The sequence below is a fragment of the Heliangelus exortis genome, chromosome 5, assembly GCF_036169615.1.
Source record: "Heliangelus exortis chromosome 5, bHelExo1.hap1, whole genome shotgun sequence".
NCBI classification, from domain to species: Eukaryota; Metazoa; Chordata; class Aves; order Apodiformes; family Trochilidae; genus Heliangelus; species Heliangelus exortis.
In genome coordinates, this window is record NC_092426.1 from 25,243,649 (window position 1) to 25,255,752 (window position 12,104).

Below are 12,104 nucleotides of genomic sequence, written 5' to 3' on the forward strand. Positions count from 1 at the left end.
ACCTTTGGTAACTCTTATGCAGCCTATATATAGCTTTATAAAATAAAATATAAGAAAAAATAAAGCTGCAGCTTTTATGCCAGATCTGTATAACTTCTAAATCTTTCCATGTTTAACAAATGATCTTTTTCTTCATCTTCTGCACTAAGTAAAATTTTTACTCTAAATTTCAAATTATGGAGGAGTATTTTGGGAATATTTTAACTACTTAGGTTAATCATTGAAACTCAAAATCTAAGCAGAAAAAAGTATGTTTGGAAATAAGCTTAAAGTCTTTATTGATGGTATGAATGGAGGGGGATAGAGTGCTCCCTCAGTAAGTTTGCAGAGGACACGAAGCTGGGTGGAAGTGTCCATCTGCTTGAGGGGAGGGAGGCTCTGCAGAGGGATCTGGACAGGCTTGATCAAGGGGCCAAGGCCATTTGTATGAGTTTCAGCAAGGCCAAGTCAGGTCCTGCCCTTCAGCCACAGCAACCCCCAGCAGTGCTCCAGGCTTGGGGAGGAGTGGCTGGAGAGCTGCCCAGCAGAGAGGGATCTGGGTGTGCTGGTTGACAGCAGCTGAACATGAGCCAGCAGTGTGCCCAGGTGGCCAAGAAGGCCAATGGCATCCTGGCCTGGATCAGGAGCAGTGTGACCAGCAGGACCAGGGAGGTGATCTTACCCTTGTACTCAGCCTTGGTGAGGCTGTACCCTGAGTACTGTGTGCAGTTTTGGGCACCACAGTATAGGAAGGACCTTGAGGTTCTGGAGAAGGTGCAGAGAAGGGCAGTGAGGCTGATGAGGGGTCTGGAGAACAGGTCTTGTGAGGAGAGGCTGGAGGAGCTGGGGCTGTGCAGCCTGGAGAAGAGGATGATGAGGGGAGACGTCATTGCCCTCTGCATCTACCTGAAAGGAGGCTGTAGTGAGGTGGGTGTTGGCCTCTTCTCCCCCCTGAGTAGTGATAGGGCAAGAGGTGATGGGTTCAAGTTGTGCCAGGGGAGGTTCAGATTGGATCTTAGGAAAAAATTCTTCACCGAAAATGGTGAAGCATTGGAACAGGCTGCCCATGGAGGCGGTGGAGTCACTGTCCCTGGGGGTGTTAATGAAATGGGTAGACGTGGTATTTCAGGAGACAGTGGTTATGGTGGTGTAGGGCTAATGGGTGGACTTTTTAATGATCTTGAAGGTTTTTTCCAACCATGATGATTCTATGATTCTGTGATAATTAAATGAAAATCTCAGTAGTCTAACTGTTCATGAAGTGAGCCATGCTATATAAATTATTAATATTTGTATACCAAACTATTTAAATTAAATTGTTTATGGCAAAACCCCTCTGTTTTTTAAAGGAGTGATAGCACACCTGATCTGGATAGTTATTCCCATAGGAAGAGGAGTGAGAAAAACAGTTATGGTTATGTTAAAACTGAAGGAATATTTTCCATGGGGGGAAAGATCTAGTTCTCTGTAGCTGGTGGGTGTAAAAGGGAACTACACTTCAGGAAGGAAAAACAAGCTGTAACTTGATAAGCATTTATTTTTAAGTGTAGATGCATTGCTTTATGATTCCTGCTATTTTCAGAATGTTGCCAATGAGGATGCATTTCCTGAACTGGTATTTCAAAAATTATTCTGGGTTTTATTAACTTTTAAATGTGACCTATAGGCCTATGGTTACTATTCTTACTCATTTTACTTAACTCTGGCTTTTAGAATCTTTCCTCATAATCATTTTCTTCTTTTTCTTGTCTTCCTACTGCCATCACAAGTACTGAGAGTATTAAGGAGATTATTTTGAGGGACATAAATGTCTTGTTACTTGTCTCCTGATTTGTTCTTCCTTCCCTTCTCATTTCCCATCACCCTGTTAAAAAAAACCAACGTCCATGATCCCATTTTCTGTTCCATGCAATTTTACTGGCTCTGTTGGAGGTCTAAATGTAGTGGCAGAAAAGTTGGCAGAATTAAATAGGACCTCTTTGGTACCAGTAGAAGTTACCACCTGTACTAAATATGACTGGGTATTTTCAAGATATCCATTTTGTAGGTGCAAAGTATATGAAGTGTGTACAGGAAAAGATGGATGTTTTGTTATTATGGTTAACTTTATATATATATATTTTCAATTTTAGGGAGAAGAAAGCCATAATTGATCCTTCTTTGTTCAAATACAAAGTTCAACCTATTAAAAAAGACCTATATGAAACTGTTATTGTTAAAGCATCTCAACTAAGGTAAAAATTAGTATACGAAACTTAATACTGTGCTTTAATTTTGTGAGTTGTTTGACTGCAAAATGTTTTTAATATAAAATAACATTTTAAAATGATAATTAGAACAATTAATTGGAGGCACTGGAATAAAATACTGTTTCACAGGCTTTCTTTAACAAGTGTTCCAAGCTTTACTTGTATTAACACAGATACCAGCTCCTTACAAGTATCTGTGCTTTCACTGATGCACAGGTGAGAACTTCTGTTTTTCCTTATACCCATGCCTACTGCTGGGACTGATGGAGTAGGTGAAAATAAGTTTGAGAACTCTGTTCTGTAATACTGATGAACTGTTGTCTCAGTGAGCTCTGTGTGTTAGCATTACTGTTTTGAAATGGTAGACCAGACACTGACAATCAGACTGCTTTACTTCTTTAAAATAGAAAGCTGCTAAGATTTTTTGCTTCTTAAATAACAATTTTGCCTTGAAATTAGTTAAAATTTTCTTTTAGAGTAGGTTGTGCAGCAAAACTTTATAAACTGGATGCTTGGGAAAAAAAACTTTGAGCTTGAATCTAGATTAGTTTTGTTTTTTTTTTTGCAACTCCTCCTGTGTAGCTCTTTCCCATGAAGTAGTGTGGGTTTCCTGGAATGCCAGGCAGCATGAAGAGCACACACTGTCCTGCAGCAAGGAATGCCACAGCCTGACCAAGTAGAGTGTGAATTCTACCCCTCACGTGTTGGCTGAAGCCTTCTTTGCCTTACCACCCCACTTGGGGATTTTAAAAGCTACTCTGATGGCGAGGAATGTTTGGAGGATCTAGTGGGGATGAGAATAGGCTGTGGATTTTGTCTGCCCATATAAAAGGCAAACAGAAGGATCTTAAAAACAAGTGAGGATGCAAACCTCTACTGTTTTGAGTATTACCTGAGTTTTGTCTCCTTCATAAGGAATCTATTAATTAAATTGTGGTTGCAAAGAATGGATGTTAGTTACAATAGTAAGGGTGTAATTAATAATTATGAAAATGGAAAAAAAGTCAGTTATATGATCTGTTACATGTGTTCTTGCATGTATATTCAGCTGTATTTAAACAATAATTAAAGAATTAGTTGATAATGCTACTTTTCTTTCCTAATACAGCCGGAGGAAACATCTCTTTTCTCGTGATAAGCTTAAACTTTTTCTGAAACAACACTGTGAACCACATGATGGAATTATTAAGACTAAGGTAAATAAGAAGGAATAATTTGTGATAGAATATCGACCCTATTGAAGTATTTTTTTGCTCTTGTCTGCTAGCTGCTCAGAGCTTCTTTTTAAAACTGCATCAGATTATCTTTTTGCATTTGACTTTTCCAAAATAAAATAGTGAATACTGCAACTTCTTCTAAAAAAACAGTTTTGTTTTTTTTTTATGTTTTGCTTAACTTTTCGGTTAATTGCCAGCCCAGCATTAAAGACCGTGACAGCTTGTAAACCTGGTGGTAGTTTTCTCTACATGAGGCAGAATTTATTTAATCTAATTTCTTCTTTACTGACCAGTTTGGAAGATTCCCCAGAATAAGAACTGGAGCTTTTACCTAGAAAGTGTTACATATTAAAACATATTTTTGCTTAGTCTACCACACCAGTTGTTTTCATTCTTCAAGTTATGCAGCTGGTATTTCTAAGTCAAATTAAAAAATAACTATTTCTGTTTTGGTACAGTAAGTTAGTGTTATTTTGTTGTAATGCTTTGAGTGGGAAAATATTTTATTTTAAGTTGGATTCAGTCCCCAGTTCTTCAGTGAGACAGAAGTACCAGAGGGTTCAGGTGGCTTGAATGGGCTTTTAATGAGGCCTTAGGTGTTGGAGATATTAAGATGTTTTTGTCATTTTATGTGGGGATATATGGCACAAGTTCAGATTCATCTTAGCCTGTGACTATGAGAATTTGATTCCTTGCGCTCAAGGAGTTGAACATCTTTTCTCACACTTGGCAAGTAGGCAGTTATTTTCCTTGCCTTGCTTGCTGTGCCACAGGAGATCCTGAACTCATTGCAAATTGTAGCCTTGATCCTGTAATCTTTCTTACCTTCATCTTGTTTTTAGAAAGCATGCTTTTTTATTATGTGTTATGTCTTATTTTTGGTGTGTGTTTAAGAGGAATCCTCATACAGCTGTGTAGCTGATCATTCTGCACAGGAGAGCTTTGAGAGAGGAGACCATCAATGAGAGTCTTGTATCTAAAAGTTGTGGAGAGTAACAAAGGCAACTAAATTCTGAAAAAGTTTGTAACTTCCAAGTCTGTCTCTTTAAAAGAGATAGTGATAGAAGAAAATTGAGCTGAAAGGGATAAACCACCCCATTCCTTGGGCTTGTTAGCAATCATGTTGTCCTTGAGACGATACAGTGTGTTGAGTCTAGGGATCCATTAGACATGCTTTCTGGTGCCTCAGGAAAATTGTTATGTTCTGTGTATGTGTGCTTTTGTCATCTCCTCTTTGGGCTTTTTGTTGATTGTCTTGCATTTTATCAGTTTACGTGAACCTGTCTTATTTTTAGTATCTCCTTTGTATCCTCGTACCTATAACTCAATATAACTTCCTGAAGCCAGCAGGTAGAGATAGCAGAGTTGAAAAGAAACTTAATACAGTATTTTCAGAAGGAAAAAAGTCAAAAATTATCCTTCTGCAGAAACATTTAAGTAGGATAAGAGATTTGTGAGATTCTCCTATTAATTAACTTTTTAGCTTTCTCTGTCAAAAGTCCTTCCCAAAAACATTTCAGTAGCTTTGGGTTTAGTGAACCAGCTGTGTTTGCTAAAAGGCATCAATTAAAAAAAATCATCTTAACAAAGGAGGCCAAATTCTGTTTTTAAATGTGAGCTGCTTTCAGTGTTGTCCACTTGGTGGATTAACTCAACTGTTTCAGAGTTTTACTTCTTATGCTAAGTGTACCAGTTGTGACTCTAGTTACCTCTATTGTTTGTGTGAATTAACAATTCATTAATTAGCTTATATTTATGAAAAGAATCACACAGTAAATACCTGTTTTCATATTTCTTTCTAAGGCAACATCAATTGCAAAATATAATTTAGCAGAACAAAATTTCTCCTGCTTCTTTCCTGATGACCCACCCACATTTATATTCAGTCCTGCAAGCAGGCGGCGAGGGAGACCTCCAAAGAGGGCATCTGCTAGTCTTGTAAGTAGTAACATTTTTATTTCATTCCAGATAAAGACACCTTGTCATGGTCTTTAAGTTCTTCCATTCTCTGAACTTTCAGAACAGTTGGAATGAAATATTGATAATGTTTTGGTTTTTTTATTTAAAGACAAATTGGGATATACTACGTAACTGCTATTAAAGTAGATTGCTTTATAGTTAAGCTGAGAAAAGGGACCATATCTGATATGTTCTGTACTTGTTTTTCTTTTGTATTTCTGTGATCCCACTGAGAAACTAGCTTTCTGATGTGTTGTGAAGGCACATAGAATACTTGTCCATTTTGGGAATGATTAATTTTGGAAAAAACTTAAATTTATACTCTTAGATACTATTATGCCACTTGCCCTCAGACACAGTTATGTCACTTACCTGTATTTAAACGCAGTGAAGCTTAGTGCTCTAAACTACTTTATTTAAAAAGAAAGATGGAAGCAAAAGTTTTAGGTTTGGGTTTTCTTCCCATACATTTCCCCCTCCCACATTTCCACTTCCCATTCCATTTCCCCCTCTCCCCGTTAGACAGAATCTTGGTATACTTAGTATGTTTGTGGGAAACACTTGCAGCTTGTTTTTATTCTTGTTTTAGAGAACTGTTGAGAAAGTGGGAATATCTGTTGCTAGTTATTTCACTGTAGATATTATGTTCTTTTTTACACTCCCCCTCCAATTTCTCTATCAGGAGGATGAGATTACTGCTAAACAAAATACTCAAGGAAACAAAAGCAAAGTAACAAAGGAAAAGACAAGGTTCCAGAAGCACAAAGAAGATACGCAGGCTGTGGGTAAGTTAAGGTTTAGTCCTATTACTAGTAGAACCAGTTTTGGCAGGCCGGAGAGCAGGCCATAATTAGAATATTTTTGGGGTTGTACCTTTCAAAGGGAAAGTGTAATGAGTACACTGCAACAACACTATTGTAAGGTGCTCCTTATAGTCATTAGAATGGTTGTTTCCTGAACGATTTTGTTTATTTTATTTAACTTAACTGAGGAAATATAGGAAGCTTGCAATCCAGCTGTTGATTTCTATCTCAGATAAAGAGGAAAATAAAGTTTTGCAGAAGTTTGGATTTTGAAGTCAGATGTAAATTATACTAGCTGAAGGTATATCAAAACATTTACCACAAATCACTCTGTATGAGGAAAATCCAAAAAATGTAAGAACTAAATGCTTTGTAAGCTTGTAATAGTCTTAAGGAACTCCCGAGTCTTTCTGAAGATGTGCATGCATGGATAGTTAAGGTATTGTCTACAAGTTCTGCAGGATTACTTAGAGTAAAAACAAAGTTATCTCAGGCTGCTGAGGCTCTTTTCTTCATAGGAGATGGGGATGCAAGGTTAACAAGCTCCACAAGCTTGTGTGTCCATTTTTTTCCACAACTAGTATGGATATGTTTATGTGCTGGAAGTGGCAGCACAACCAACCAGATAACATCACAGCTGCTTCCTTTCTTGTGTGGCATTAACTAGAGCATCTAGAAGGCTTGTAAAGACACATTCTGGCTTATTTCTATCTGTATGCTAACTTACTGTATCCCAAAACTTAATGCCCTTGAAACATAGAGTCTCAAAATGAAAGAGCAATTAACCTTGACATAAGTCGTGTAACATGGAGATCCAAATGTATTCTTTGTATTTTCTGACACTTCACTAGAAAGCTATCACAGCATGTTCATACTCAGCCTCTGTAAGTTCTTCTGTTAGTTGTTCAGGACACAATATGATCATGAATGCATTAAATAATGATAATGATGATGATAATAACAATTAATAATAATAATATGGTGTCACACTTTTTCAGCATTCTGTGTTTTTTGGCCCAATGTAGGCCCGTGATTATAAACCTATTTTTTAAAGATGCAGCTTTTTGGCAACATGTTATACTGGTTGTTTGAAGAGTATGATGCTATACATACTATAAGCTTAAAAGTAGACTTACAAATATACAGTATTAATGTAATCTAATTCTAATCTAAACATTTTACCTTTAAATAAAGTTCAGTTGGAATGACAATTACTGACATCCGTGAAGTCTCTTACAAAGCACTGCTATAATACTTTCTTCATTATGTGGAAAGGTTGGAAATCACTAAGTACTTAAAAAATTGTCTCAGTATGTAGAGGACAAGGGGACTGCTTGTGTTTAGTGAGGGAGAGCCACTGCTGTATGTGTAGTAGCTACCTATAAAAGCAGTCTAGTCCATTTTCAGAATTTTATATGAAAATGTAATTAAATCTTTTTTGAATGCCAACCACTTTTCAATGGAAGTAGGGTGCTTTTTTATTCTTTTTTTTTTTAACTTGTGATTCTAGCTTTCTGGCTTATTTTATTAAAATGTTAAGCCCTCTGATCCCCTTTCATTTGGTAGTCTGTGTGTGGGTTGATAGACATTGTCCACAGAAAGTGGAAATTTCTATCCTGCTATTTTTCTGCAGGCAGCTACAAAGAATTCTGCATCTCTCTCCTCAAGAAATAACATTTATTACAAAAAATTGTAATAATTGTTATTACAATTATTTTAATTGAATAAAATGTATGATTAAATTTTATTTAATTATAATAATTTGTTTCCAATTATTACCCAGTTCAGCTTAAACTGTATAGCAGAAATAAAACTTGCACAAGACCTGCTGAAATCGTATGTAGGTTTCAGACATGTTGACTTTTAAGTAATAATTAAATATTGAAAGATCACTTATTTTAAGGTTTCCACTTTTCAAGGATCATAGGCCAGCAGGAGAGCACGTGAAATGCAGGAAAATATAATCCTAGCCTAGCCAGCAGGACAGCTTCAACTGGGGCCCAACTTAAACGCCTCTATGCAAATGCATGCAGCATGGGAAGCAAACAGGAGGAGCTGCAGCTATGAGCATGCCTGCAGGGCTAGGATGTTGTTGGCATCACTGAGATGTGGTGGGATGACTCCTACAACTGGAGCGTGGGAATTGATAGGTACAAGCTCTTTAGGAAGCACAGGTGAGGGAGGAGGAGGTGTTGCCCTTCCTCATCAGTGACCAGCTGGGGAGCATGGAGATCCACCTGGACACAGAAGAGGAGCTGAACGAGATTTATGGGTCAGGGTACCATAGTGGGGGGCTGCTAAAGGGTACCTGACCAGGAAGACCAAGTGGGTGAAGCGCCCTATAGACAGATAGGAGCAGCTTCATGGTCACAGGCCCTAGTCCTGATGGAAAATTTCAGCCACCCCAGCATCTGCTGTACAACACAGATTAAGGTATCAGCCACACAGGAAGTTCCCAGAATGCATTGATGACATTTTTCTTCTCCAAGTGGTGGAGGAACTCACAGAAGAAGATGGACCTTATTCTCACTGGCAAGGATGGGCTGGTGCAGCTTTGGCTGCAGTGAGCACAAAGTGGTGGAATTCAGGATCATTAGGGCAACAAGGAGGGTGTGAAGTAAGCTCACTTCCCTGGACTTCAGGAGAGCAGACTTTGACCTGTTCAAGGATCTGCTTGGTATGATACCATGGGATAAAGCCCTGGAGGTGAGAGGAGTCCAAGAAAGTTGGTCAGTATTGAAGGATCACCTCCTCCAGGCCCAGGAGCAATGAGTTCCAGCAAGGAAGGCAGCAGACAAGAATGTCACGAGACCTGCATGGATGAACGTGAAGCTCCTGGACAACATTTAGATGTAAAAAGAAAGCCTACAGAGGTGCAAGCAAGGACAGGTAGCCTGGGAGGAGTACAAAGAGATTGTCTGAGCAGGTTTAGCAGGAAAGCTAAAGCCCTGATAGTCCTCGCCAGGGACATCAAGGGTAACAAGAAAAAATTCTGAGGTATGCTGGGGCTCAAAGGAAGACAAAGGAAAATGTGGACCCTCTCCAGAAGGAAACAGGAGGACTGGTCATGTGGAACATGGAAAAGACTGAGGTTTTTTATTACATTTTAACCTCCTTCTTCACCAGCGAAGACATTCACTCAATTTGCAGAAGGGAAAGTCAAGGACTGAGAGAAGAAATATCCACCCACTGTAGAAGAGCAGGTTCATGACCTTCTAAAAGTGCACAAGTCCATGGGACCTGATAAGGCTGATCCATGACTCCTAGGTGAATGGGTGGATGAAGTTGCAAAGCTGCTGTCCATCATATTTGAAAAGTTGTGGCAGGCTGATGTTTGCACTGATTGGAAAGGGGAAATAAACACCCCTTTTCCAAAAAGGGAAAAAAGGAAGACCCAGGGAAATATAGGCCAGTCAGTTTTACCTCTGTGCTCTGCAAGATCATGGAGCAGCTCCTTCTGAAGGCTCTGCTATAGCACAGGGAAAACTCAGTGGTAGTTGGTGGCAACGAGCATGGCTTCACAAAGAGCAATTAGTGCTTCACAAATTCTGTGGCTTTTTTACAGTGGGGTCACAGCATGTGTGGACAAGGGAAAAGCAACTGATGTAATCTTTCTCAACTCATGCAAAGCATTCAACACTGTCACACACAATATTGTGGTCTCTAAAATGGAAATACATTAATTTGATGGATGTGCCACTCTAGCTAACAACAGGCTGGACAATCACACTCAAAAAGTTGTGATCAATGACTTGATATCCAGATAGACCAGTGATGAGTGGCATTCCTCAGTGGTTGGTGCTGGGACCAGTGTTGTTTAATATCTTTGTCAGCCACATCGACACTGGGATTGAGTGTAGCCTCAGCAAGTTTGTTGACAACATCAAGCTGTGTGGTATGGTCAACATGCTGGACAGAAGTGGGGCCAACCTCATGAAGTTCAACAAATCCAATTGCAAAGTCCTGCACATGGGTCGGGGCAATCTCAAGAACAATTACAGGCTGAACAGAGAATGGATTGGGAACAGCTCTGAGGAAAAGAACTTGGGATGTTGGTCAATGAGAAGCTCACACTTGAGCCACCAATGCATGCTTGCAGCCCAGAAGGGCAACCATGTCCCGGGCTGTATCAAAAGAAGCGTGGCCAGCAGGTCAAGGGAGGTGATTCTCCCTCTCTACTCTGCTCTCATGAGACCCCACCTGCAGTACTGTGTCCAGTTCTGGAGCCCCCAACACAGGAAGGACATGGAGCTGTTGACCTGAGTCCCGAGGAGGGCCATGAAGATGATCAGAGGGCTGGAGAACCTCCCCTTTGAAGTCAGGCAGGGCAAGTTAAGGTTGTTCAGCCTGGAGAAGAGAAGGCTCCAGGAAGACTTCATAGCAGCTTTCAGTACTTGAAGGGGGCCTACAGGAAAGCTGGGGAGAAACTTCTTTTATAAGAATATGCTGTGATACAGGACAAGGGGTAATGGTTTTAAACTGGAATAGGTTTAGATCAGGTGTATAGAAAAAAATTCTTCCCTTTGAGGATGGTGAGACACTGGAACAGGTTCCCAGGGAAGTTGTGGCTGCCCCCTGCCTGGAAGTGTTTGAGGTCAGGTTGGATGGGGCTTTGAGCAACCTGGTCTAGTGGGAGGTGTCCCTGCCTATGCTAGTGGGTTGGAACTAGGTGATCCTTATGGTCCCTTCCAACCCAAACCATTGTATGATTCTGTCACAAATACTTAGTGGTTATATGCCACACCTAGTTATGACATGCTTTTATTAAGCAATCATTACTACATACATTGCTGTAATTATTTGCAGTTGGAATCAGTTCTCATCTTTATATGTGACTTGATAGAAACCAATAAACAAGTAATAAACTTCTGTATTTTACTTTTACAGTGATGACAACTTTGTAAAACGTATAAATTCTGATTCTCTAAAGAGCTCTCAAGTGATTGAATTTCTGGTTGGCATAGAAACAATTCAAATGGTCTTCATAACATTTTTACATGTGTAATTGTAAAAAGATAAGTATTTAGCATGGTTAAACAAAATGAACATTTGATGAAGTATATGTAAGTTTGGTTTGTTTTTTCCTTTGTAGCTTTTGAAAAAGCTAAATTAAAGCGTGAGAAGGCAAATGCTATAGAAGCTAAGAAAAAGGAGAAAGAAGATAAAGAAAAAAAGAGAGAAGAATTGAAGAAGATTGTGGAAGAAGAAAGGATGAAGAAGAAAGAAGAGAAAGAGAGACTCAAAATAGAAAAGGAAAAAGTAATGTGTTTTCAGTAAATTTATTTGATATATAAACAGTACAGTGGGTTTCTATTTCACTTATATCCTAGTTGTTATATGCTTCAAGTTATCTTCCATTAACTGTTTTCAGTTCATAGAAATGCAGTCTAGAAGAACAAACATTCACAAGATATGATAATGGATTTGTGTTTCTGGATAATATCCTCTATATTATAATTTTAGTTCACAAAAATTCACTTTGAACTTAATTCTGAAGTAATGTGATGAGGTTTGTTTTGGTTTCTTTTGACAATAATGCATGACAATATTTGATCTAATCATTATTTTCTACCTAAGTGGTAAAGTCACTGTATTGCATCAGATTCACAGTGTATTAAATGGTTGCATGTTTCCTTGTGGGTTCTCTATGGATTGAAATTGCTAAGTAACATTTTGTCACTTTTAATTGGAAGAAATTATTTATTCCTCTATGTTTTACTGCAGTCACGTCCATGATCTATTTTTATGGTTTGGGGTTTTGTTCTGTTTTGGGTTTTTTGTTTTGGTTTGGTTTTGGTTTTTTTGTGGCAGCTTTCATCAATGTCCTTATTTTAGATAATTTTCCTTAGCTACTTCCATTTACAAAAACCAAGCACACCCTAACAAAGCCCCATATC

The 12,104-nt window shown here is 38.7% G+C and overlaps 1 protein-coding gene across 7 annotated transcripts in view; it reads left to right on the top strand.

The window, feature by feature from the left end:
* Positions 1–12,104, top strand: part of BAZ1A (bromodomain adjacent to zinc finger domain 1A) — a 67,423-nt gene that overhangs the window by 23,370 nt on the left and 31,949 nt on the right. For all 7 annotated transcript variants that reach the window (XM_071746139.1, XM_071746141.1, XM_071746143.1 and 4 more), the window contains 5 exons: positions 2,112–2,213; positions 3,337–3,424; positions 5,249–5,383; positions 6,087–6,189; positions 11,300–11,466. In XM_071746139.1, the coding sequence (XP_071602240.1) occupies positions 2,112–2,213; positions 3,337–3,424; positions 5,249–5,383; positions 6,087–6,189; positions 11,300–11,466 (595 nt within the window). The remainder of the gene's footprint in view (positions 1–2,111; positions 2,214–3,336; positions 3,425–5,248; positions 5,384–6,086; positions 6,190–11,299; positions 11,467–12,104) is intronic.